Below are 27,955 nucleotides of genomic sequence, written 5' to 3' on the forward strand. Positions count from 1 at the left end.
TTTGACAATCATTCACATTTTATTTCTGGGTTTTTTTAATCTTATCTTAAAATGAAGAGAAATTAGTTTTTATTTTAAAAGTTCTCTTTCAAAAACTTCTGTTGGCTTCCCAAACATCAATATGAACTTTTACAAAATTGGCCAAATCTAATCATAACACAAAAACCACCATTTGTCTTAAAGAAAGTAACTCCTATATGAATAGGGATTGACAGGGGATTAGATGAATTCTATAGAATATTTCATTTAATTGATTTTATTTTAACTGGGTCAGGCCTGAGACTAGGAAATGGAAATAGCTTTTTTAGAGAATCACACATTATAACAGTTCTAGTTGCAAATATCTCTTATGGAAGAGTTTCAAATATCTGTGTCTTAGAGCTGACTACATACTTTCAAGTTTCTATTTTCTCCCAAAGGATATGATTGTTTGCCATCATGTAATCCAAAAAAAAAAAAAAGGAATCAGTGGGCCTATCAGTCATAATAGGAAACTGCACAATCCCAAAAATATGGGGCAAGGAGTGCTCCTCTTTGACCTGTGAGTAGTAGATCCAACAAGAAGATACATCCCACGGAAAAATAAATGTGCTCCTACACAACAGGAAAATCAGATGTTTTCAGACCACACGAGGGCTTTCCTCTTGAGGTGAAACTAGTAACAATGGAGCAGCATTGGTTTTTTTTTTCCTTTCTTTATTCTCAAACTGACTGTTAGAGAAAACACGTGAAGCAGATTAGTGACGAACTCAAACCTCCAGTCTCCCCTTCCCAGCCTCAGCACTGGAATGCAGCTCTCTCTCCATTACCTTCGGCCGTGTGTGCCTGGAGTCCTTCCCAAAAGGAAACACGCTGCCTGGCGTTCTGTATTGTTGCTAATTCCCAGGCGGAACAGGAGACTGATGAAGTGACATTAAAAAACATTGGGGATTATATTTTTAAAAACAGGACAATAATTCAGATCTTCCTTTAATTCTTCTCTATATTACCACGGTAAAATGTCTATCGAAGTCAAAGAGCTTACTGATACACAATAATGACCTTACATTAATGAAGCCATGAAAAACTCGTTAGTGAAGTAAGGGAGAAAGAGTCCAAATGCAAAGGTGGTTCACTATTGTGTTCATACAGCATTGAAACAACCGTAACACTTAAACAGCCAGAAAGTTCTAAGAATATTAAATAATAATTGTTAACTCTGAAATACTGCCACATGTTGAAATACTTCCTGAATGACCAAAACAGATGAAATTTTGTTTGGTATAACTCTAAGTTTTTTATACAGAACCATATATTTTTAAATATTGGTAATCCACATAAGAGATACACAAAACCCTTAAAAATGAGACTATTCAATAAATAAAGTTCCACATTGCTTTGTTCTTATGAACTAAATGAGCTTATAATTCAATGAAACCCTTTTAAGAAGTTCTATAGAATGACACGTTCTAATTGTTTCATCCTATTAACAAAACACTTTGTTTAATTCTCCTCAATATCATCTTCAAAGGGCCTGATTTGGATTACTGTCCAAATATAACACAAGCAGAGGGTGACTGTGTAATGTCTAGACCACGGGCTCTCCGTGAGTTTCAGTTCCGTGTGAGCCGGAGAGTGCCCTTCCCACGAGCTTCCCATCAGAGGCTTTGTAGCACCAGCTCTGACACTCTCCACCAAGCATCCTGTCCTCCTCTCCGTTTTTGGTGGAATGTCAAATTAATAATGGCAGGTGGTGTTCCTTAGCATAACCTGCCAAAATGTGATAATTTCCTTGGAAGAAAAGCCGTGGGCTGCAATCAGACGTCTGAGCTGACAGACATCCAAATGGATCCTGTATATAAAGAAAAGGTTTGTGTCTTCTGGAATATGAATGTCCACTTTTAATAGATTCAAACAGATCCCAACATAAACATCTTCGATCTTGATGGGTTTTACATGACTCATCATTTCATAGATTTTTGGCACCAAATCTCTGGACATTATATAACCGAACCCACTGCAGTAAGGAGGATACACCTTGAAAGGATACTCCTGGTATGAAATGCGGTGTTTTTGGTAAATGATTCCTCTATAGGAATAATTATCAATTAGAGGATAACCTGTGAAAAACTTCTCTGACTGGTTTAAATTTAAAAGGTACTTTACTAAATTGCCAGTATTGATGAAAACATCAGTGTCTGTCTTCATGATGTACTTGGCATTGGGGCAGAACTCAGTTACCCACCTGAATGCCATAATTGTTTTCAAGGTCAGGTTATTATATGTGTCTAAAAAGTCTTGTCGTATTATGTCCCCGTAAAGAAGGTGTTCGTCCTCCAGGGACAATGCTAACACTTTGTCTTCCCTCTCAGCCTGCTGGCCTAGTAAGAAAAACGTAAGAACCTCATATCCCCACCAAGACTTTTTTTCACCCCAAGTAACCCGAACGGCCTGTCTGGCTTTCACATCTGAGGGGTGTGAGGTCACCAGGATGACAAGAAACGGGTTTTGATGAGAGCAGTTTGAACGCTCTTGAAGGGTAAAGCGAAAGTTCTGCCTGTAAATTGGCTCATACTCATAGAAGTACATCCAGTTTACACGTTCTATCACATTGTACTGTGGCAGGCTGAGGTACCACATCACAAGGAAGCTCAGTAGTGACAGCAGAAGGAGGCTCCATTTGAGGGATCTCAGTGACATCCTACTGGGAAGGGTGGGCAAGGGGGCCGGGGCCATCCACAGCAGCTCAGAAATATGTGGCTCAGGTTCTGGAAGATTCATCAAAGATTTGGGGGTTAGTAATCCATCCCCCCAAAACAACACATTTTCAAATGACATCCCATTATCTACTCAAGGAGAAAGGGCAAGAAAGGAGAACAAAGCTCTGAACAAAACCAAAAATTCTGACCTGAATCTTACTAACTTTATTTAACTGTAAACAAATGAACACCAACAATCAAAAATATATTTGAGCTTTTTACATTAGGAGAAAGGTTAAAAAATATTCTTGATTATTTTTGCAAATTAATACTTCTTGCTTGACAAAAATAACTGTTACAATATGATTTTTATCCCAAATGTCCAGAGAGACAGAAAGAAATGAGTAACAGAGGTGGGTTTAAAAATACATCTATGATCCCTGGTTGATGTGGCTCAGTGGATTGAGTGCTGGCCTGTGAACCAAAGGGCTGCCGGTTCGATTCCCAGTCAGAGTGCATGCCTGGGTTGAGGGACCAGGTCCCCAGTAGGGGGCATGCAAGAGGCAACCACACATTGATGTTTCTCTTTCTCCTTCCCTTCCCTTCTCTCTAAAAATAAATAATAGAATTGTAAAAAAAAATAAAATTATGAGGTATTTTGGAGGGACATCAGAAAAATGGTGGCAAGACAGATCTCCTTGGCTTCTCCTCTTTAAGTTTCAACAATCTGAACAGCTCTAATTCAACAGAGATTACCACTGAAACATCTAAAGGTAGGCAATTGGGAATGAATTGAGAAGACAAGAAGGGAATAGGGCTGGGACAAGCCACAGATGCAGCCCTGCAGCCCCAGAGCTCATGGGGGGACTCAGCCCACACATATTTGGTGGGCATTCCCATAGGAGTGGGCTATACAAGCTGCTGCTGAGCCAAGTGACTTGGGCAGGGACACACACATGCACAGAGCTGTGGCCACGGTCATCTGATGGTCAGCATCCCATACAGAGAAACAAAGGCATGGAAACCTGGCCCCCTCTTAACCTTGCAGAGCTCACCTCCCTTCGCCCTTGGTGTTGGGTTGCAGAGCACATTATCTGCAAACCAGAGAGCTAGTGCTTTAGAATCACTTTTTCTCTGAGCAAAGGGTGCACTCTGTGACTCCCGGGATCTGGGAACACAGGGGTACTCCTCAGAGGTTCAAGGTCGACATTACCAGGAGGGCAAAGCAACTTAGAAGGCAGCCAGTTTACTCCAGTCCACCCTGCCTCCCTGCTTTGTGGTATACTAATGACAGTGTCTGCCTGTGGGGGACAGCACTGGGATTTCATGGATTTGAAGCCCCATTGCCCACCTCATTCCCCTGTGGGGTTGGTCCCCTGGGACTGGGGTGACTGGATCACAGGGGACCCATTTTCCCATTTTTACCACGCTGCAGAGATGTGAAAAGCCAGAGAAGTGCAAGAGAACTAAAAAAAACTTATGATTCAGTGCCACTTACTAGAAAATAATAGAAAGACATCTTCATATACATCTATTAGAGAACTGTCATTCTTACATAGATGCCTAGACAGAGAAGGAATCCATCAAGTACCATGAATAACCAAAGTAGTGAGGCAGCTCAGAAAGAAAATGAAAAAATGTCCAAAAAACAAACTTAAAGACATGGAAATATGTGATTTAAATGACAGAGAATTCAAGATCACAGTTCTGAAAAAATCCAATGAGTTGCAAGAAAATACAAACAGGCAGTTTAATGAACTCAGAAACCCAATCAATGAACAAAGCAAGTACTTTACCAAAGAGGTTGAAACTAAAAAAAAAAAGAAAAGAAAAGAAAAAAAAAATTCTGGGGATGGAGAACTTAATAAAAGAGATCAAGAATGAACTAATGAGCATAGAAAATGGAGCAGACCAGATGGATGAAAGGATTAGTGATATCAAAGACAGAAATCTAGAAATGATGCAGAGGGAAGAGAGAGACTTGAGCATAAATAAGAATGAAAGGCCTCTATGAGAACTATCTGACTCCATGAGAAAGAGCAATATAAGAATAATGGGTATACCAGAAAAAAAAGAGAGCTGAAATGGAAGACAGCCTATTCAAACAAATAGCTGATGAGAACTTCCCAAACCAAGGGAAAGAGCTAAGTCCTCGAATCTAAGAAGCAAACGAACAACTAAACACCTCAATCCAAAAAGGCCTTCTCCAATGCACACCATACTAAGCCCGTCAACAATTAATAACAAAGAAAGAATTCTCAAGGCAGCCAGAGAAAAGAAGAAAGTGACTTATATAGGAAAGCCCATCAGTTACCATCGGACATCTTGGCAGAAACTCTACATGCTAGAAAAGAGTGGGAACCAATTAATTATTTAAACTACTAAAAGAGAGAAATTTTTTCAGCCAAGAATATCTCCAGCAAAGTTATAGGAAGAAGAAATAGACTTTTCCAGACATACTGAAGCTGAGGGAATTTATCACCAGAACACTTCCACTGCAAGAAATACTTAAGAGGGTTATTCTACCTAAAATGAAGAACAAAAGGCCACAAAACTACAAGTAAGATGACTAACAGACTTACAGCATAAACAAGGATAATTTGTGACAACAAAAACATAAAAGGGGAAGAGGTACTGGGTCAGCATTTGCAAAAGGGGATGGAGATCAGACAAAGGACTACTGTACATATGAAACTTTCTTTTTCATAAGCCTAATGGTAACCACAAACCAAAAAAAAAACAAAAAATGAAACAAATAACTTAAAAAGAGTTATGGAAAGTGGTATGGAATATCACCAAACAAAAACAACAGACAGAAATGCAAAGGAAAAGAACCAATAAAGGCACAGAGTTACCAGAAAATAAAAGATAAAATAGCTACAGAAAGTCCTCATACATCAATAATTACTCTAAATGTATTGGTAAATGAAGTTAACCAAAAAAAAGGCACAGGGTAGCAGACTGGATTAAAAACCAAACCCATCCATACACTGCCTTCAAGAGACACATCTAAGCTGCAAAGACAAAGACAGACTCAAAGTGAAAGGGTAGAAAGTGATTCTCCAAGCACATAACATCCACAGGAAAGCAGGTGTAACCATTCTTATATCTGACAAAATAGATCTCAAGATAACAAAGGTAACAAGAAAAAAGATGGACATTTTATACTGATAAAGGGGACATTACATAAGACAACATTTCTTAATATATATGCACCAAGTGAAGGAGCACCAAAATATATAAAGCAACTACTAACAGAATTAATGGGAAAAACTGACAAAAACGCAATCATGGTTGGGGACCTAAATACTCCACTGACAGCTCATTCAAACAGAAAATCAATATGAAAGTATCAGCTTTAGAGGGCATGTTAGGCCGAATGGGCATAACTGACATTTATAAGAACAAGAGACTATACGTTCTTCTCCAGTGTGCATGGAACATTCTCAAGGCTAGAACACAGTTGGATCACAAAACTAGCCTCAACAAAATCAAAAAGACTGAAATCATACCAAGCACATTCTCTGACCACAATGCTTTAAAATTAGAAATCAGCTGCAAAAAGGAGGTAAAGAAACCCACAAATATGTGGGTCAAAGAAGAAATAAAAGGTGAGATCAAAAGATATATAGAGGCAAATGAGAATGACAATACAACGTATCAAAACTTCTGGGATGTAGTGAAAGCAGTAATAAGAAGGAAGTTTATGTCACTATAGTTCTACCTCAAGAAATCGGAGAAATCCCAAGTAAACAACCTAACATTACACCTTAAAGTACTAAAAAAGAAGAAAGCAACCCAAAGTCAGCAGAAGGAAGGAAACAGTAAAAATTAGAGCAGAATTGAATGAAATAGAGAACAAAAAGACTATACAAAAATTAATGCAAAAAAGAGCGGGTTCTTTGGGAAGAATATCAAAATTTACAAACCCCTGGCTACACTAACTAAGGAAAAAAATGTCAAGACTCATTTAAACAATATCAGAAATGAAAGAGGAGAGGTTACTGCAGATAATACAGGTATACAAAGGATTGTACTAGAATACTATGAAAGGCTGTATGCCGCCAAATTCAACAACCTAGAAGAAATGGATATGTTCCTAGAAATATATAGCCTTCCTGGATGAAATCATAAAGAACTGGAAAATCTAAATAGACCTAATCAACAGTGAGGAAATTGAAACCATCAAAAACTCCAGGACCAGATGGCTTCACCAGTAAATTCTACCAAACATTCCAAGAAGATTTGATACCTACCCTTCTCAAAATCTTCCAAAAAAATCGAAGAAGAGGAATACTTCCCAACACATTTTATGAGGCCAACATAACCCCAAACCACACAAAAAAGGAAACTACATACCAATATCTCTGATGAATACAGATGCAAAAATCTAAACAAAATCGAATACAACAATACATTATAAAAATAATACATCACGATCAAGTGGGGTTTATCCCAGGAGCACAAGGAAGGTTCAACATATGCAAATTGATCAACGTAATGTACCACATTAACAAAACGAAGGATAACGATCATATGATCTTATCATTAGATACAGAAAAAGCACTAGGTGAGATACAACATTCATTTACAATTAAAACATTCAATAAAATGGGTACAGAAGGAAAGTGCCTCCACATAATAAAGGCCATATGTGACAAACCCTCAGCCAATATCATACTCACTGGTGAAAAACTGAAAGCTTTTCCTCTAAAATCAGGAATAAGGCAAGGATGCCCACTCTCACCTCCCTTAGTCAACACAGTTCTGGAAGTCCTAGCCCAAGTAATCAGGCAAAAAGAGGAAATAAAAGGCATCCAAATTGAAAATGAAAAAGTAAAATTGCCACTTTTGCAGACAATGTGATTCTGTGCATAGAAAACCATAAAGAGTCCACCAAAGAATTCTTAGAAACAATAAACAAATATAGTAAAGCTGCAGGACACAAAATCAATGTGTAAAAATCTACCACTTTCCTGTGTACTAACAATGAAATTTCAGAAAAAGAAAAATACCTAGGATTAAACTTAACAACGGATGCGAAGGACCTATATACTGAAAACTACAAAGCATTATTAGATGTTGAAAAAAACACAATGAAATGTTCCATGCTCACAGACTGGAAAAATCAACACAGAATGGCTGTCATTACCAGCTGTGTTCCACCCTTAGCACCTTTCCCATCCTATTTGTGTCTCTAAATTGATTTTTATTGTCAAAGGGATTATTCTAAAGAAATAATCTTACCTGGCTGGCGTAGCTCAGTGGATTGAGCGCGGGCTGGGAACCAAAGTGTCCCAGGTTCGATTCCCAGCCAGGGTACATTCCTGGGTTGCAGGCCAAAACCCCCAGCAACAGCACATTGATGTCTCTCTCTCTATCTCCCTCTCTCTCTTTCTATCTCCCTCCCTTCCCTCTCTAAAAATAAACAAATAAAATCTTTAAAGAAATAATCTTGATGAATTCTTACTACTTGAAGAAAAGTAGGTTTCAAAGACATAAATATCACTACTGTCTATAATTGAAGGTCTATTTCTTACCTTCTTCTTGATTTATTTTTCTCCGAATGAAAGACCTTCTATTTCACCAACTGAACATTCAGTAGTAATATGCTTGAAATTTCTGTAAGATATAAAAAACATAACAGCATTTGCATAGGGGTCAAGGGAATAGAGAGGTCACAGAGGGGAAGGGATCCTTAGAAGTTGAAATGAAAAGTTAGCCGGTAGTCCGCAGAATGCAGAGAGTTTGTGGCTTCATCGAGGAAGGAGGGCAGTTGATGGTCAAGGCTTAAAACCTGTGTCTAGGTCCTCCCGTCAGCTGGTGACTACGTCACCCTATTACAGTCCCACTTCCTTCAACGAAGAGCTCAGGGGTCATTAGCAGAAGTGAGACACAGCACTTCTAAGTGACACTCTGCTGCTCTCTTCAGTGCTCTATTCCAGTAACGATTTTTTAAAGGGATTGCAGGAATACCTTCCACGCTCAGCAGTGTGGGTGTCAGTGTGGAAGAATGGAGGAGATGTGTGGTGAAGAGGGGAAAAATAGACTAGCCACAAATACTATAAAATAGGTGCTAACTCAGGGTGATGGAAATATAGGCATTCTTATATATTTATAGTTTTCTTTGCATTTTAAATTTATCCAAAAGATGAGAAGAAAAAGCACAATAAAAATCCTTGGATATCAGAGTTAATGGTCCACCCTAAATCTTGGCTGCAACACTACATGGTTGTGTGACCTTGGGGAAGTTAGTTAACTTCATAAAAGTTTGTTTTTCATCTATAAACCAAGCCTTACAATACTAACTCAGTTACTTAGAAGACTGTGGGGGAGAAGACGGATTAACCAGTCAGCTCAGGGGCCCTCAACGACATGAAGTGACACACAGGCACGCGGATGGATGCGCGCACTATGAGCTCACAGGCATCTAACCACCTGGCCTCACCGCTGGGGCGGGCTCAAGCCCTGACCTCGGCAGCGCAGGGCGGCTGGCCTCCCAGCACAGGCCAGCCTGGGATAGCTGAGCAGTGGGCCCCGTGAACCCTGTCACTGTCCTAAATCCCACAGCCCGAGGAAGGGACGAAAAGAGGCCCCAAAACACTGGTGGATAGAAAAATACAAAAAGGCCAAACAGGGAAGTAGACCATTATTTCATCACTGACTTCTTAAATAATAATGCCACACATCATGATCAAGAAAGCAATTATATATAAATTATAATTTAAAATTTTCCATTTTATAAAAATAAACATGTGATTACATAACTATACAAGTGTTCACCAACTGGACCTAAGCAAACAACCTTCCTTACCACACAAGCCTAGCGCAACGCTCGGTACAGAGCAGGCCACCGGTGAGGGCTTGTTAACTTGGTAGTTGATCCCTAACAGCTGCAAAAAACATCTCAACTAACAGAAAAGCCCAGAAAACCTCCAGAGACAGAACACGCTGTCGGCGTCCAGGTTACGAAGTGTGCCCAGGATTTAACCAGCAAGTGGAATCACCATCCCCAGACGAGGGCACCTCGGTTATCAGGCACCAGAACGCTGTGGCCGCTCCCGGCCCAGGACAACCACAGGCTGTGCCTACAGGTGTCTGAGCGTCAGAGGGGTTCTGCGGACCACAGAACAGGAAATCATGCAAACAAACTTGCACTATTATTTTACATGGAAGGCTTCTCAGAGTTTTTAATGTTAATGTGTGTTCTCTCAGAAGAGAATATATTCTTCAGTGTTTCTCAAATTTGTCTGAACAAAAAAACCTATTTAATTTTCAGAGCCTCTGGTAGGACCAGAATTCCACACTTTGGGAAATCCTGTCCTGGAACATCTTTGCACTCATTGAATTGAGAAACTACTTTCTGTGAATTAATAAATATTTAAGGGTAGTTGGAGTAAAAAATAAATTTTTGAACACATTTGTTCAATCACTTTGAAAAACTTTTCAGTGTTATTTACTAAGGCTGAACATACATGTACAGCAACCCTACAATACAACAACACCACTCCTAGGTACAGCACTCAACAATGTGTGTGTGTGTCAGCACACCAAATACGTCCAAGAAAGTTCATAGTAGCACCACTCGGAATTACCCCACAGCAGAGCAGAGAAATGAACTTACATAACAGCAAAGTGTACAAAATGAAAAAGAACAAACTGCAACCTCACATGACACCATGGAGAATCTCCTAATGTAATGCTGAGCTCAAGAAACCAGATACATAAAGAAGAGACATTTTTCCATTCACACAAAGTTGAAAAGCAGGCAGAAGTAATCCATAGTGTCAGAAATGAGGACTCTGGGGATGTGGGGGGAAATACCAACTGGGAGGGGCCGAAGGGGACTTTCTGGGGTGCTGGCCATATTCTATTTCTTGACCTACATTGCAGCTACAGGTGTATTTACCTGAATAACTTGTCTTCTAACTTGTGTACTTTTCTTTTTGTTTGTTACACTTCCACAGACACATTGACAAAGTGAGGCCATCCTGTCTGTCACTCTGCACACCTGGTGACTGTGTGCGGTCGGCGTGGGCAGGTGTCTACGCCACGTGATAGCCCCGGGTGCCCACGTCGTGGTGAGAGCACCAGCAGGCGGTGCCGGGCACTAACCCACGCAATCTTCAAGAGAGCCCATGAGTTAAGACGCTTTTAAAACCTTTACTGTTTGCATTTAATAGGTAACAAAACTAAGGCTTGGAAGAGTCAATAACTAGCCCAAAGCTGCAGGCTTGTAAGTGGTGGAGACAAAATCAAACAGGACTCCAAATTTCAGGTTCATGGCCACTACACTCCTATCTACACTAGGGAGTCTGCTGCGTGCCCCTACACCAGAGCTGGTCTGAGTGGGTTTTACTTTCTTGCAACCATTGAATCTTGATAGAAACAGAAAAGCAACATCACAGCCTTACTGTGTTTAAGTAAAAAGACTCAAGATTCTCACTCTCAAAATCTGAAATATGCTCTGGCTGGCATGGCTCTGTGGACTGACCGCTGGTGTGTGAACCACAGGGTTGTGGGTCCGATTGGTTCCCAATCAGGGCACATGCCTGGGTTTCGGGCCGGGTCCCCAGCTGGGGGCATATGAGAGGCAACCAATTGACAGCAATGTTTCTCTCCCTCTCTTTCCACCTCCCTTCCCCTCTCTTTGAAAATAAATAATCTTTAAGAAATTCCTGAAACATGAAGTATTAACCATAGTAATAGTTGATAATGAATCATTCATACAAACACAGACTTTTTATTTTGCAACAAAAATATGCACAAAAACAAAAACCCCAGGAAGTAAATTGGGGTTGGGGTGACACAGAGAAATCAGCTCAAATGAGAATCAATGCTCCAGAGAAATGGAACAAAGAGTTACTGCAATGGTACAGTTATGTAAACCAATGTAACTTTCCTGAATTCTTTCCTGGGATGCAAAAATGTTGGTTACTTTTCTGCAAAAGGAAAGCAAATTCAATTATTTTAAAAAATATGCAAAATATTTTCTAATTGCAAATGTAACATATGTCCATTAGAGAAAGTTTTGTGAATGCAAAAAGGCACAAAGATAATAAAAGCTTAAAGATAACATTACCATTTTTAGTGAAGGTTTATCAAGTCTGTCCCTCCATCCCATATGCTGCCACTGCCTCCTCCCATCCCTACCACAGCCACGGTGGCTTCCAGTCCGGCCCCTGAATGTGTCCACCTCTTACCCACCCTTGCAGAATCTGCACTTGCTCTCCCTCTCCAAAGCTGGCTCAGGGGGAGGGGTATGAGGGGACTAAAAGGTAACGGGGAAAAACAACAACGACAACAAAAAAGCTGGCTCTAGAGAAGTCTGGTTCTTTCCCATGCCTCAGGTCTCAGCAAAATGTTATTTGAGAGTGTCCTTCCTGGGCCTCCTATTTCAAGTAGTTCCCTCAAGCCCTTATTTTCTATCACATCCCTCATTATCCTCTCCTTAGCATGTAAACCCTACCTGAATTTTTTCTGTCTGTTCCCTTCATAAGAATGTGAGATTCATGAAGGAAAAGACCTGCTCACTGCCATATCCCTGGTGCCTAGCACATAGTGGGTGCCTGCTAGACAACTGAATAATGTACAAATAGTTTGGTAATGTGCTTCTTTATCCACTTAATATACTGAGAAAATATTCCCAGGAACAAACTGAATCCAAAAGTAAACTCCTGAATTTCTGTTGGATGATACTTTCCTTTTCTTCAGCCATTTTTCTAACACAAAGCGTTATTCTTTCTTTAAAGACTTTATTTATTTTTTTAGAGGGGGAAGGGAGGGAGAAAAGAGGAAGAGAAACACCAATGTGTGGTTGCCTCTTGAGCGCCCCCAACTGGGAACCTGGTCTGCAACCCAGGCATGTGCCCTGACTGGGAATCTATCTCCTGACCCTTTGGTTTGCAAGCTGGCTCACAGTCTGGCACTCAATCCACTGAGCCACAACAGCCAGGGCCAAAGGTTTATTCTTATATGCTACACTGATTCTGAGCATGTGCAGTTTAAAAGGTCCACACAGGAAAAAAAAATTTTTCAATGAAAATCAAGCATGCTAGATTCAGGATCATCCAAGGAGAAAGCACGTGCTAACTATTAAAGATAATTACGAAACTACTGCCACTGTGCACATTCTGACTTTTCTATATAAAAACAATACAGCAAAGAGGGTGGAAATCTAAATGCTCGGAAAAGGCCCTGTGTGTACTGAGTTTAATACAAGTCCTAAGCACACACATCAATCATGTCCCATTTCCTACAAAGTGGGGGGGACCACCTATCAACACGCACCCATGAGGAAAACTTATCGAACTGAACCCATTCATTCACGGACAAAGCAATACAAAACGCAACTGTTCTGACCTCGGATCACGTCAGAAACAAACACCACCGGTGATGTTTCATCACAACACCTCCTTCTCCTCTTCTTTCAACCCAGTCTTCACCACAACACCTCCTTCTCCTCTTCTTTCAACCCAGTCTTCACCACAACACCTCCTTCTCCTCTTCTTTCAACCCAGTCGTTCTCAAGCTCTGCTGCAGATTATCATCTCCTGGAGAACGTCACCCCGTGTGTACCCCAGGGTGCGCCCGGGACCAGCCTACTCAGTTTCTGAGAGTCGGGCAGCAGAATCTGTAAAGCTTCTCAGGTGACTCCAATGTGGAGCTTGTTAGAAATGCAGAACCCCAGGCCCCACCCCGGACCTCCTGAATCAGAAGCGACATTTTACGAACTAACACATGTTAAGCAGTTAGGATGGCGCTGGCACGCTGGCAGCTAAGTAGATGGCTCTGCCATTGTTATTAAAGTCTGCACTACAGGCTCCATCCAATTTTCCCTGATTTGCTCACATTGTATTTACAAACCCCGGGGATAGCTCCAATGTTTCCTACTGGACAGCATATGCTTTATAACACACTTAAACACACAAATAAATCCTAGTCTGTCCCCTTCTTCCTCCAAATCAGGCCTTTTTTTAGAGGTCTAGGATTACGTTTCCTCCAGAATCTCAAAGTTCCTAATGTTCTGCTACCCTGAACGTACAAGCCCACAGTACCCACTGGGAACAGCGCTCAACGCCAAATGTGGGCCTCCTGGACCCTCCTGCACCCCGGGCTCCCCTCTCTCATGACCCTTCCTCCTGCCCCATGGTCTTTCCACAGCTTAATGACATCATTTTTTGATGCATCATTTGCCCTGTCAAAAGTCCTACAATAGGTACTTCTAGCCACTGGAGGAGAACGACAAAACATATTAACCTTTTCAAATTGAGGTGTGAGATATTCAAGTGACATCAAGCTCCTTTCAGGACTGTGCATACTTGATAGGCTTCCATTTTTATTTTTTACTTTGAAGCACACAGCTGGACGTAAAATAAAGACTCAAATTTTACTTATTGAATGAATGAACTGTGACTGCTGTATTTGCCTAATTTAATAATGCTTAAAAATAGCCCCAGCTGGTGTGGTTCAAGGGACTGTGAACCGAAGGGTCGCCGGTTCGATTCCCAGACAGAGCACATGCCAGGTCCCCAGTAGGGGGCGTGTGAGAGGCAACCACACATTGATGTTTCCCTCTCTTTCTCCCTTCTAAAAATAAAATCTCTTAAAAAATGCTTAAAAATAAAATTTGCCTTAATCTGTCAATGGTTTGCATTAAAAAGAACTTGCTTTCTACTTCATCCATTTCTTCACACTCCCCTCCCTCTGTATTTTAGCAATAGCTCCTGGGTGGTCCTGGTACTGCAACAAGATCTTTCCATCCCCCCCACCCCCTCATCTGTTTGATGATTAAAACCACCTTAGGAGAGAGCCCCATCATTATAACATTTATCTGCCAGCTAAGGACACAGATTTGGAGACCTGCTCCTTAGGGTCACAGCCAGCTGGGCTGTGAGTAGGGCTGGGAGTCCCAGTGTCCTCACCCCCTCGGCGGGGTCTGTAACCACTACACTATGACACATCCTTCATCACTTGGTTTTTCCCACCCGCCTGGCATTTTCACACTTCCCTTCAAGTTGTGTAGCACCTCGGATCTTCCTCCGGGATGAAGAGTTGTCAAAGCCAAACCCGAATCTTTAAAAAGGGAGAAATCCTAAATGCAAACATCGCTCAATCTCCAAGCAAGTCAAGCTTGGCTCCCTGGGAATTAGTCACAGCTACACTTCCAGAAAGTGTACTTTGCAAGGACAGTTTTCAGAAAGGAAAGATGTGCTGAGGAGAAAGAACATTAATGAACGTGCTTTCCAAATAACCCGGAATATGCGTCTGAACTTCGGCAAACATCAGTGAACACTTAGACACAAACGTGGTGACCATCGAGGGCCAGCGCAGATTCACAAGATCCTTTCATCTGATAAGCCTCACCCCCGTTTTCGGTGGGGTTCCTTGACCAGAAGAGCAAGGGCGGCCTTAGATAACACACAGGAATTAAACTTCGCTGAAGAGGACAGGACACTGAACGGTCCTTCTGAACCACATGGAAAGAAGTGAGGCCGATGACCCTGCCTACATGGTTTCGAAACGGTCAGACCCCTCGGAGCCGGTGTATGAGTTGTGCGGTCATTTGCTCCACACGCAGTTTTGGGCTCCAGCGGGACTGCGAGAATACGGCGCTGAGGAGCACAGCAGCCGCAGATCTGCCCTCCCGCTTAGGTGCCGAGTTGTTGGGGCACCTCTGTCAACCTGAGAGACAACCTCCAGGGTTTAACCGCAGCCCTATCTTCAGCGTTTAACATTCTTCCCTGGTTAACATTTCTTACCGAAGACAAACGAATGTAGGCTTATTCAATTTTGTGAACAAGAAAAATCAGGGAAAAAATAGTAAATTCTATAGGGATATAATTACAATCTAAAATGCTTTCAACAGGTCGGAACAGGGCTAAAGTATGATAAAATCTGATGACAACAGATTTACTGTCCAACATCAAAGTTAAAAAAAAAAACAACCGCACAAGAGCAGGATGGGGGATCATTTTAACAGCAGCCTATGTTAAAAAGACAGTGAGGTTCTAGTGGAGTGGGAGTTCAAGAGGAAGAAAGGTGGTGACGCAGAGGAGTAACGGGAGAGTCGGGGGGGACCAGCATTTTAGTTCTAACAGCTGCGGGTGAGGCGAGGGAGTGCTGAGTCACTGAATTTGGAGAGTTGCTTTTCTCATCAGAACATCAGGGGATTAGGCCAGAGCACCTCTCAGGCCCCATCGAGCTGCACCAGTGCAGATGATGTTCATTCTGTACACGGCTGTGTCCCCAGCATCACGCACAGTGTCCGGCACACAGAAAGCATTCCCCAAGTGCTGCGAGTTAATACCATCATGCATCCTCCTCCCTCAACACACACATACACCAACCAAAAGCCCAGTAAACTCTTGGGTTCAAGAAACAGAAAAATAAATGTCTCAGCAAAGCAGGTTTTATCCCATAGCCACATAATACATTCCACTTTAAAAGGACCATTGACAAGTTCGATATAATTCAGAGGAAGGTAACCTGTTGGTTATGGATTTGGTTTATCATCTCTCGCGAGGACTAGATGAAGCAGTGGCTGAAGGAACTGGGGGATGTTCTGCTCTGGGAAAACTGAAAGCTTGGAAGAGCCATGGTAGTTGCTTTCAAATATTTTGAACAATATATCAGTCTTAACTCCAGAGGGCGAATGGAAACACAAAGACAAAAATTAGGACAGGGTCCAATGTACTTTTCTAAAATGGACTGCTCTCCACCCACGGAAATCTCCAAGTGGCTGGCAGGAATGTTGAGGAAATTAATGACTCATTGAGTTGCATTTTAGGTAACCTCTAAGGCCCCTCCCAACTCCAAGATTCCATGACTTTGTATGGGTGTTTAATATGCAATATATGGAAAGGCTTCAGTTTCATTGGATTTTATTTTTATGTAATTTTAAACATGTCCAATTTTTAATATAAGTATTCACTAAGTCAAAGAAAACACCCTTCCATTAAGTTCAACTTCCCATGGTTGTTACAGTTGTAAGTAGATGGTGAGCATAAATACCTAACCCCCCTTCACCGTTTCCCAATTCTGCCCTTGGACCCCCTGTGGGTCACACCAGTACCACCTTCAGGTGTATTCTGAGATGCATGGGAGAATGTCTTCCACTCAAGTCTTAGAATAGAGGGGTCCTGCCTTGGTGGGTAGAAGTAGAAGACACCTGGATTTTTTAAAACATATTTTAAATAGATATATTATGTGTGTGTATATATATGTATACACACACACACACACACACACACACACACACTGTTGGCAGACAAAGTTGTTTCTTGTAGGAATGACAATATGTGGGTATATGTATTGATTTCTGGGCTATGTAGGTACTTTGGGCTAAGAAAAATGATCAAGACATGAGAGGAAAGTTCAACTGTAGTTTTCGCTTTTTCCCCATCTGTACCTGCCAACAAAAAAGCCCACTCTTATTAGTAAGAATGCATGTTAGGGTTTAAATGAGGTGGGCTTTTGGCTTAAGTCTGTCCCCTGCTAGAGCAGTTTACAAAGCACATTCACAACACTGTACTGTAGGTATTATCATTCCATTTTTCAGAGACCTGTGTAGTCAAAGTACAGGCAGACCGGGAGGCCCAACTCAGGCCTGCCTCCAAATGCTGTGCTCCTTCTCCAGAGAGCGCAGTGCCCGCAGAAGAGCCCAGCCTCACCTCTGATCCTACAGCCTCTTGAGACTCCTGGGCAGGGAGCTTTATAAAGTAAAGGCCTGTGGACTTACCTTTGCACTCAGGGGCGGGCTCTCTGGGAGAATGCCATGACACAGCAGCCTGTGGGAAGAGGCAACAGGACAGCCGGATCCGAAGACGCTAGGAAAACTGGGGCAGAGCAAAGATCACACCGATCAGGCAGAACATCAGAAGGCTGACTTGAAAGCTAGACTTCCCGTGTCTGTTTGGTTACAGCTTTACCAATTGCAGGGAATTTCATTCATTCATTCGGTATACTGGACCCGTGTCAGAGGCTGGGGCTGCAACAGGGAAGATAACAGACAAACCCTGCCCTCAAGTGGCTACACTCCAGGAAGAGCAAGGAGGAAGGTTCACATCACCACCAAGCTGCACACTAAAAGTAACGGGTAAAGTTCACTTGGAGAAGATGAAGGGAGACCGCTCTCCTCAAACGCCTCCAAGTTAGTGGTCAGCCTCCACGGTCCGGAGCTGAATTTGCCATCTCAGAATACGTGGATGCTCAAAAAAGGTTCAAATTATAGAACCTGGGTCAGTTTAGAGTTAGGAACTATTTAATGCTCAGAGGTAAGAGTCAATGATTATTTTTTATCTGAGAAAGTGGGTGACTCCATCTTTGAAAACAGGGTCTGTTACCAAAACAGTAGCCAAATACAGTTCCAGAGGAGACATGGACTGGGCCCTCAGTCACACCGTGGGGAGCTTGTCCGAGCACAGCTGAGGAGGTTAGCAAAATTCTATGTTCTAGCCCAGAAGTGGGAAATTAAAAAAAAATAAAATAAAAAGCCAGACAGCAAATATTTTTTTTGTGAGCCCTATGGTTTCTCTCCCAGCTACTCAATTATGCCTTTGCAGTAAAAACAGAGCCATAGATAACATTAAACATATAGGTATGGCTGTGCTGTATTAAAATCGTATTTATAAAACAGGATGCTGGTCTGGAAGTGTTTATTCTAATCACATGACACAGTATCCCTTAGGATATCAATGAACTCTCCTAAGACTGCCCTTCTCTAGGTTTCCTCATGTTCCCAAAGGGCCAGGCTATGGAAAACAGGGTCTCAGTGCTGACAACATGTCTCCTAAGTGACATGGTTCCTGGAGGGTAGGCAGGGCTGATAACTGTCCATCTCAGCTGTGGATATGATATGGGGCAACAAAAGGCCTCGGCTTTCTGATTAACTACCTGTGTTCAGGGTCAGACACACACTGAATGGTCAACTTTGATCATCTACTCTAGTTTTCTGGTTTTTCTTCTTTCATTTTCCAGAGCTTCAAGTGGCACAAGCTCTTGAAGCTAAATCTTCCATCCTGCAGCCTCTCAAGGCCCTACCCCACAGATGTTCTCCCCTTAACCAGATGTGGTCCCTGAAAATCTCCATGCTTCTAGCCCATACATACCCTCATCTTACCCTCTCCTCTAATTCACAATGTGCCAAAAGCTCTGGTGCCAAACCAAATCAGTATTTATAATATGCAGCTTTTCATTAAGATAAACCATTGCGTGCTTTGGCTGGTGTGGCTCAGTGGATTGAGTCTCGGGCCTCTGTCGCTGGTTCGATTCCCAGCCAGGGGACAAGCCTGGGTTGTAGGCCAGGTTCCCATTAGGGGGTGCTAGAGAGGACACCACACATTGATATTTCTTTCCCTCTCTTTCTCTCTCCCTTTCCCTCTCTAAAAATAAATAAATAAGTAATAATAATAAAAGAACATTGTGCAAAGTCCCAAAAGAAATATTTGCCAAAGAGCCTACTGATAAGTGAACTGCAACTTTTGAATGCATCCATTGTGCAAGGTCATTTAATAGCACCCTGTTTGACTCCACACACTTGACCTCACTCATGAAGCTGCGATGTATGGTTATCTAACAATACTGTGTGCAAGAAAAAGCAATGACAGCTTTTAGAGCCTCAACAGAAAGCATATTTGGCCTGGACATTATATATAGTGGTGTAAGGGATAAAGGCATTTCTTAGAATGGGATTCTACCCATTTTATCCAATGAGTCAGAACAGGGCCTGAAACTGGGCACAGAGAGAAGGCAAATCATTTGAAGAGGAAAGGAAAGAGAAGAAAGTATCCACTGGCGTATTTTCTTAGGGATAAAGTGAATTAAGTCTGAACTTGAAGTTGACTATAACCACCAAATTACAGGTATATAGTTAAATTTTCCTTAGGTAACATATTTTAATAATTCCATTTTTAAAACACATATATATTTTATTAAATGACTTAATGGACCTTAATTAACTCTTGTAGTTCACAAATCCTTTGAGGGGAATAAATATAACAAAATTTGTAGGTGTGTATATGATCCTTAAAATTTTGTAAAGGAGACTTAGCCAGGTAGCTCAGTTGGTTAGAGTATCATCCAGATATGGGAAGGCTGTGGGTCTGACCTATGGTCAGGTCACGTACAAGAATCCACTAATGAATGCATGAATGGGTGGAGCAACAAATCGATGTTTCTGTCTCTCTCTCTTCTCCCCTCCCTCTGTAAAATCAGTAAGTGAAAAAAAAATTAATTTTGTGAGGGAGACTATTATTATGGTCAATTTTAACCATGGAAAGGATAATTTCTAAGTTAAAATAAGATGAGCTTACCTGTAACATTTCAGATGAGGCCAAAGCACTAGCTGAAGTTCTTTGTTGTTTTCTGTATCCCATGCTTTAATTAAAACAGATTTGCTGGGGGCTATGGAACCGAAGAACAGAAGAAGAATACATCCGAGTCATAACAACACTGGGCACTATGACATCTGAAATCAATGTTCTATACCTATCTAGCTGCTAATTATTATATATCGACATTTCATTTTTGAAAAAATGATCCTCTTGTCTTCCTTTTTTGTTTTCAAAGGCATCTAATCTGGAATTATATTTAGCCACTGTTTTAATAATAGGCTTTATTTTCAGGGCTGAAAGTACCCAATGATCATTCATTTGAATGAAGCTTCCAGTGTAGAAGAAAAATGTCATAGATTCTTATCGCTTAATTTTAAACAGTTCCCTTCTCAAGATTGATGCAGATTCAATGTGCACTTTTATCAGGCATCCACACAAAATCAGACTCTGAAAGCACAAAATCAGCGCCCTACCTCTGCCTAAGTCGTCTGGGGAAAGCTAAAACACAAAGTTGTTCCCAGTTGAGGACTGCAAACTCAAATCTTGCATCTCTGAAAACGGGGGTGGGGGGGGTGGGGAGGACAAGGTTTGGTCATTTGTTCCTTGGTAGTAGATATTCCTGACAAAGCAGGCACATCCTAAAAGCTGGCACGATGTACAAAATTCAGAGAAAAGGAAGCCCTGTCTGCCCCGTGGATCGCCCTTCTAGACCGGCAGTGCGGAGTGGAAGACAAGGAACGCAACCCGTCCTTGCTGTTGGCATCATTCTCAGTGCTTGGGAAAGTGAGATTCCATTGCACCTTGAAGATTTCTTTTAAAACGCCGAATATACTCGTTAAGATCTCCCCTTATAAACCCTGTAACCACTAGGGGTTTCTTCCACTTGCGCCCAATTCGTCCCTTCTCTTCCTTAGGTCCACCTTCTCCCAATCCCTCCCTATAAAGAACCTTCCTACCGTTCGGCTCCCGGGCCCTTCCCCAGGGCCTTGGGAGTGCGTTTGCCTCGGGCCTGTTGGGGATCCACGAACACCAAAATAACATCTCGGCTCTCTCCCCCGCCGCCGCCAACGCCCCCTCCCTCCTGCAGCTCCCGGAGTTCGTCTTCGGAGCTGCCGCGGTTACGAGAGGCTGGCCGGGGCCGAGCCCTAGAGCAGTGCAAGGCCCGGAGTGCTCGTTACAGCCGTGCGGCCTTAGTCAAGCACGCACCCCGGCGCTCCTCCCTCTAGTCCGCCGTGCTGCCGGGCCCCTTCTCCCGCGCTCACCAGGGTGGAGCATCTGTTCGTCCTGGAGGCCCCAATCCTAGGGCTCGGCCACTCGTCCCGCTACGCCAGCGGCTCTCCAGGAGAGGGCCGAAGGAGTGGGCGGCACCGCCCAGCCGTCCTCTCGGTCTGGCCGTTCTGGTCCCAGTGTCCCAGAGGGCACGTCCCCGGAACAGCGAGTCCCAAGGCCGAGCTCTCCACCCAGCCCGGGATCTCCAAAACCTCAGGGATGCCCCTAGACCCCTCCTCACTCTTACCTTCCGCGCGCTGCGCGTCCCCAACTCGATCGCGTGCGGCTGCCGACTCTCCCGCCCCGCGCGCACACGCACCCTCCGCAAGGCCGGGCGCGCTCACACCGCACGGGGGCCGGGAGCCTCTCGCTCTCTGGCGAGCGCTCGCGGCCCCTCGCAGCCCCGGGTCCGCCGTACGTACTCGCCTGGGCGTACTATTACAATCCTCGCCATCCCCAAGTACCATCGCCGTGGTATTAGGTGTGCATTTTACACTCGAGGCTGGCGGGGGTTAGGCGATTTAATGGGCAGACCTCCCGAAAGGATTTCTGCTTCAGACTCGCTCCTCTTTGGCTGCTTGCAATGTTTCCAGGCCGCTTAAAGGTACGCGCTGGAGGCCGAGAAGGATTTACTTATTAAAAATCCTCATGGAGCTATTCAGGAAAACAGAAAATTTAAGAAGTTCTTTGGTCTTTCAGAAGAAGTGCGCATTCGCGTTCTAGAATCCATGGAGAACGAAGGGTGGGTATACATCAGGGTTTCAACGGTCTGGTGTACCAACAGGAATCGTAGGGAGTCGCGTGCTCTTGGGAAACACCTCTCTGGATACCTTCCTTTGGTCTGGGGAATTGAAAGAAGGTCAGTTCCACCCGGAGTCGTCGCCTTTTATGTAGTGGTCCCTGGGAGGTAGTGGAGAGGCTTTCAGGCATGAGAGCTGGGTGTTTGCTGAGTTGTGGCCATACTAGTCTTTGGATGGAAGTGGTTGTATTAATTCAGAAATAATATTTCTTCTCCTTTTATGGCATCCCTGGAAGAGTGTCATCTGCAAACAGGTTCCCATTCTGGCCACTTGGCTGTGGGACTGTGAACAGCTTGGCTCCATCATTACTGTGTAAAAAGTTGAAAAAATAGTTTAGTGAACACCTGTATATATTCCTCCAAGACTGCATAAAAACATTTTTCCATAGCTTCCTTCTACGTCTCTTTTCTAAATACTTCAGCTTGCATTTCCTAAGAATAAAGACAGACTTTTTTTTATGTAACCACGTAAGAACCTTTATCACATTTAAGAAATCTAATACTTTGATATCATCTAATATCTGGCCCTTATACAAATTTCTCCAGGTGCCAAAAAATCACATGTTGTAAAAAGATAGTACAAGGAAGATTCATACATTGCATTCATTGTTATGTTTGCCTTTTTTTTAATGCATAACAATCCTCCACCTTCTTTGTTTCATGGTATTAACTTTGAGAAAAGTTTTGGCTAGCTATCACAGAGGGTTTTACTTTCTCAATTTGTCCCGCCTTTTTTCCCTCCTGATGTCATTTAACTTTTTATCTTGCAGCCTCATTTCCTGTAAGCTACATGGTAAGAATCCTTCATGCTTTACGAGGTACTTTTCATATTGTTTCCCATCAGGAAGAACATAATATTAAATACTGAACACATCATGTTAATTCTTAACTGAGTAATATTAGGTTGTCTCAGTATCAGTGATCACTGAAATCTCAAGTATTCTCCAGACTTCTTTGTTATAAAGTTCATCCCCCCCACTTTTCTTTAAAAATTCTCACTCAAGGTTATGTTTATTGATTTGAGGGAGGGAGGGGGAGTGAGAGGGGAGGAAGAGAGGAGAAACATTGATGTGAGAGAAAAACACTGATTGATTGCTTCCTGTACCCGCCCCCCAACTGGAATCAAATCCACAACCTAGGTGTGTGCCCTGACCAGGAATTGAACCTGCAACCTTTTGGCACACAGAATGATGCTTCAACCAATTAAGCAATGCAGCTAGGGCCCAGTTTCCCCTTTGAAGGTAAAAATCTGTTCACCTACTGGCAGAGTAATCATCTGGATCATTCTGGTACCTACTGCTTCAGATGCTTCATTAAATTAAATACTAGCTTTATTCAAAGAACAGTAAAACTCTGGTCTCTGTGGAGTTTGGGCCACAGTTCCTGTGGATAATTCTGGCAAAACAAGATTTTGTGATCTAATCCAGGAGGAATTTTCTATATTTAGCTGGGCATACCTGATCTAAACTCCCAGCTCCATTCTAATAACAAAAACAAATCGAGAATATACAATACTGTATGTAATCTCTACCTGTCGTCATCTCATCTCTGTATCATAGCTTAGATATCTATGGGTATGAACTCATCCATTTAAGCTCATAAACTCTGCTGGGCAAAAGCTATGTCAAGCTTACTCTATATAACAATGACCACCTCAATTTCCACAAGAGAACTCTCCAAAGGCATCATCTAATCCACAGACAAATGTAGTGTTCTAAACAGACAGCCTGTATCTGTACTTCCCAAAAGAGGACAGTCTTTAGCGAGGCAGTCTAAGCCTGTGGGTGGTATCAATGGTTTTAGTTTGCATCAGCAAACAAGTGTTTGCATCAGCAAAATCAGTGTTTGCTCTTGGCCCTGCCAGTTGATGTTAATTTCATCAGAGTCAGCCTTCTAAGAGTCCAAAACAGAAGCTGCAAGGCAGAAGCTAGTCTCAAAAATTTTGTAGCATCATTTTGTCACATTCTATTGGTCAAAGAGCAAGCACAGGATCATTCGAGATTCAAGGGGAGGGGACTAGGTAAGGACATGATCAGCAGGAGATGAGGCTTCCTGGTGGGGCATGGGCACACATTTCAAAAGGAACTACTAGGCCAAATGCAAACACAGATGTATAATATTGGTTGTCCTGGTCCCTTTCTCAAAATCGTGTGGGTCTGGGTCATCTGTTTAACATCAAGCCTAGCCATAGTCACCCATCACCAGTTGTGAACCACACATCTGCATTGGCTCTTAGGATGGCCCACCATTTCTTTTCATTGACCAGTTCCTTGGTTCAACAGCTTCTTCCTGAACAGAGCCTTTTTATTCTTGCAAAAAAAAAAAAGAATAGGGAGTGAAATGTGTATTTAAAAATCATTTATGGTAATTTGAAAGCTCTCTGAAAATAATAGAGGTGGATGTAGGAGTTAAAATGGGCATACCACAGAGCTGTGCTTAGATAGCAGCAGCGCAAGTCCAGGACCTGGACTTAGCTGGCACTGTATAAACACTTCAGTCTAAATCGTGATCATGATTCTTTTCCTGCTTCCGGCCTGGCAGGTAGCTGTGCCCTTTGCAAAGGGTGAAGTGATTGCTGCCTGCTGATACCTTTATCAGAGCCATTCTTCACCACACCTTGGCTGAAAGTTCACCTCGTTAAGTAAAGAAAACCCACAAATAACAAAATGAGACAGGCTCCATTGCAATCAGATTACTTTATGGAAAAACAGACTTCTGCATTTGGAAAGATGCTGTAGGGCATTGATGTCATTTTTTACAATTCTCCATTTTTGTTTTAGAAAAGTTATTCCTCTACCTATGTTTTTAAAATATTTTATTTTTAGAGAGAGGGGAAGGGAGGGAGAAAGAGAGGGAGAGAAACATCAATGTGTGGTTGCCTCTCACATGCCCCCCTACTGGGACCTGGCCTGCAACCCAGGCATGTGCCCTGACTGGGAATCGAACCAGTGACCCTTTGGTTTGCAGCCCATGCTCAATCCACTGAACTACACCAGCCAGAGCTACCCCAACCTATTTTAAATATGTTTTGCATATCCCATGAATGACTAGTGAGTGTGTGTGCTTATACCTTCCAAAACCTTCCTAGAATGTGGAACAGAGTCAGGGACAGCAGTTTGGGGGTAAGAAATTCTCCCAAAAAATATATGAGTGAGAAGAAAAGGGCCAAAACCTTTAAGAGAATGTTTCCTTCGACGCAGCCTTCTTGTTCTTTGTGTAGCATTCATTAGCTTGTGAGTCAGTTATCTACTGCCATAGAGCAAACCATCCCATTTATTAAAAATATCAATTTAATGTTTCTCACAATTCTGAAGCTTGGTTGGGTGGTTCCTCTATGGGTGTGTCTGAGCTCCTCACATAGTTATATTTAGCTGCTGCAGGGATTGGTAAAAGTATCTGTGAAGGGCCAGAAATGCACATTTTAGGCTATGTGTCTGTTTCACATTCTTCTTTGTTATCTACTTATTTTATATAAACCTTTAGAAAGCAAACGCTGTTCTTCGCTCAAGGGTCCTACATAAAAGCAGCCCGAGGGCCAGATTCAGCCCACAGGCTGTAGTTCGCCAACCCCCAGACTGGAGCACCAGCTGAGCTGAAGGTCCAGGGTGGCCTCACTCACACATCTGGTGGTTATTGACACTGTCCACTAAAGGCCATGATGCACTTCCTAGGGGATCTCCATCCCCTCACCGACTAGAGAATGTGGCTTCTTATCCTCCTTAGGCTACAATGTCGGTCTGTGGGCAGCATCCGAGAGAGTGGAGGCTCAAGCTGTCAGACTTGTTAAGACATAGCCTGGGGAGTCAAGCAAAGTCACTACGCCACATGCTGTGATCAGAGGGAGCCATGAGGCCTATCTGGATTCAAGGGCAAATAGACTCTTTCTCAATGGGAGGAGCTGCAGACATCATGGCTGCAGGTAGCAGAGCTAAGTGGCAGGTGTCTACTGCGTGTGCTTCCAACGGAGATCAAAGGCTGATGCTAGCCTTGACGTTAGATTGGCTCTGAAAGCCTCATTAAGATAACTTTAAATAGAGTCATAAAATGGAATTTATAATGTATAATGGCAGCTATTGTTCTTACTCTCTCCTTTGCCCATTCTGCCCCGCCTGCTTCCAGTTCTGTGAGCACACACTCATTTCCCTCAGTACTTGTTTCCAAGTGTCTCCGCCATGAGACCATCAGCCCCCAGAAGAGACCATGCCCTACCGCTCTGCCTGGCTGGGAGTTATCTTCAATAGATATGTACGGATTTTTTTTTAGTACTGAAAGAAATAAATAAATTTATCTAAATTTGCAGAAAACCCAACTGTATACAAAGACAACTCAATAAAGTCCAGATAGACTTTAAATATAAATATGAATGATAAAATATTAAACTTCTAGAAGAAAAATATCCAAGTATCTCCAAGATGTTGACATAAGTAACAATATTTTAAATAGGACACAATAAGCAGCAAACGGAAAAAGTTGTGAAATTGGGGTGTCATTAAAATTAAGGACTTCTGCTCATCAAAAGACTCCAATAAGAACGGAAATGCAGCTGCACACCAGGTGAAAATATTCACAATGCAAATGGAAGTCAAGGGGTTCTTATTTTACCAGGTACTTCTCCTTTGTAGCACTCCTCACAAGGGGCAGTTTTTCATTTATTTCTGTAATTTTCAGGTCAGTTATCTCTTCTTATCTAGGTCCAAATTTCCGTGAAAGCTGTAACGTTCCATTATTTTACTCACGATTTTGTCTACTGCCTGATACCATGCTTAATGAGTAAAAGGCAGTCAATAGCTGCTTGGTGAATGAATAACTCTAATTTAAACCTAATACAAAATCAATGAAGAATCAAAACGGAATGATGTATTTGTGCATTTAATTTTATTAATAAGATAAATTTTATTTGCTCATCTCTGTCAGTCTTCTATAGCAAGAAAATTGAGTATATTTAAAATTTTACCAAAAAAAAGCAAAATGGCCCTGGCTGGCATAGGATTGAGCATGGGCTGTGAACCAAAGCATCGCAGGTTCAATTCCCAGTCAGGGCACATGCAGGCCACGGCTCCCAGCAACCGCACATTGATGTTTCTCTCTCTCTCTCTATTTCTCCCTCCCTTCCCTCTCTAAAAATAAATAAATAAATCTTTAAAAATATTTTTTAAAAAGCAAAATGAATGATAAACAGAAAAATCTTAAGAAGTTGGAGAATGGCTTGCAGAGTAAAGACATGGAAATTTGAGAATGTGAACTATATTATAAAGATTATTTAGATTTATTGAAACCTAATACACTACCCCTCAATAATTATTGAAAGCAAGATATGTACAGAATTAAACTGACTAGCCTCACCAAGGTTTTAAGTCAGGTTATTTGTTTACTTCATGAAGATAAAACTAATTTAAGACTCTAGCTCTACCTATAAATTCCAGGACAGTATGCATCAAACAGTTACATTTCACATTCAAATACTGTCTAATCACTCAGATATTACACTTCTTAGCCGTTCTCCAAACATATTAACAAGAGTTAGGAAGCAATATGCTTAATGATAAATTTGATAACAATCACCTTTAAAGATACATTGCATTTTAACTTTAGATTTGTCTGCAGATGAAAATCGAAATGCAACAACAGTTTGTAATATACGCCGTGTACGTTCCAAGGCAGAAGTGGTTTGGAAACCCCTGGAGAGGTTTCCAATCTGTAGTAAATGCTGCTACTAATTGCTCGGATGGATTTTTTACCATGTGTTTTCTCCCAATCTCATTGTAACTGTGTCTTCTTCCACTTGATGGAAAGCTTTGACACTTTATTATGTTTTGAAGCAGCTGGGGTGTATTTCTAATTGATGATTTGTTATCTTACACTTCTTTCTTGACTGT

At 42.1% G+C, this 27,955-nt stretch overlaps 1 protein-coding gene across 7 annotated transcripts; it reads right to left on the minus strand.

Moving 5' to 3' along the window:
* Window positions 1–27,955, minus strand: B3GALNT1 (beta-1,3-N-acetylgalactosaminyltransferase 1 (globoside blood group)). Of its 7 annotated transcripts, none has more exons than XM_045851704.1 (7): window positions 27,939–27,955; window positions 21,528–22,388; window positions 20,485–20,562; window positions 19,991–20,081; window positions 17,419–17,515; window positions 8,219–8,300; window positions 1–2,747 (listed from the first exon to the last, which is right to left on the minus strand). In XM_045851704.1, the coding sequence occupies exon 7, from the start codon at window positions 2,713–2,715 to the stop codon at window positions 1,717–1,719; it is 999 nt and encodes a 332-aa protein (XP_045707660.1). In that variant the 5' UTR covers window positions 2,716–2,747; window positions 8,219–8,300; window positions 17,419–17,515; window positions 19,991–20,081; window positions 20,485–20,562; window positions 21,528–22,388; window positions 27,939–27,955; the 3' UTR covers window positions 1–1,716. The 7 variants fall into 7 exon arrangements, with proteins under 7 accessions (XP_045707660.1, XP_045707664.1, XP_045707659.1 ...); XM_045851708.1 differs by lacking the exon at window positions 27,939–27,955 and adding an exon at window positions 22,676–22,727; XM_045851703.1 differs by lacking the exon at window positions 20,485–20,562.

This window comes from Phyllostomus hastatus, unplaced genomic scaffold, assembly GCF_019186645.2.
Source record: "Phyllostomus hastatus isolate PE091 unplaced genomic scaffold, TTU_PhHast_1.1 phas_contig_86, whole genome shotgun sequence".
NCBI classification, from domain to species: domain Eukaryota; kingdom Metazoa; phylum Chordata; class Mammalia; order Chiroptera; family Phyllostomidae; genus Phyllostomus; species Phyllostomus hastatus.

What these genes read in the sequence shown, in the direction of transcription:
- B3GALNT1 (XM_045851703.1), bottom strand. Translation starts at nt 2,715, where the DNA reads ATGGCCCCGGCCCCCTTGCCCACCCTTCCCAGTAGGATGTCACTGAGA.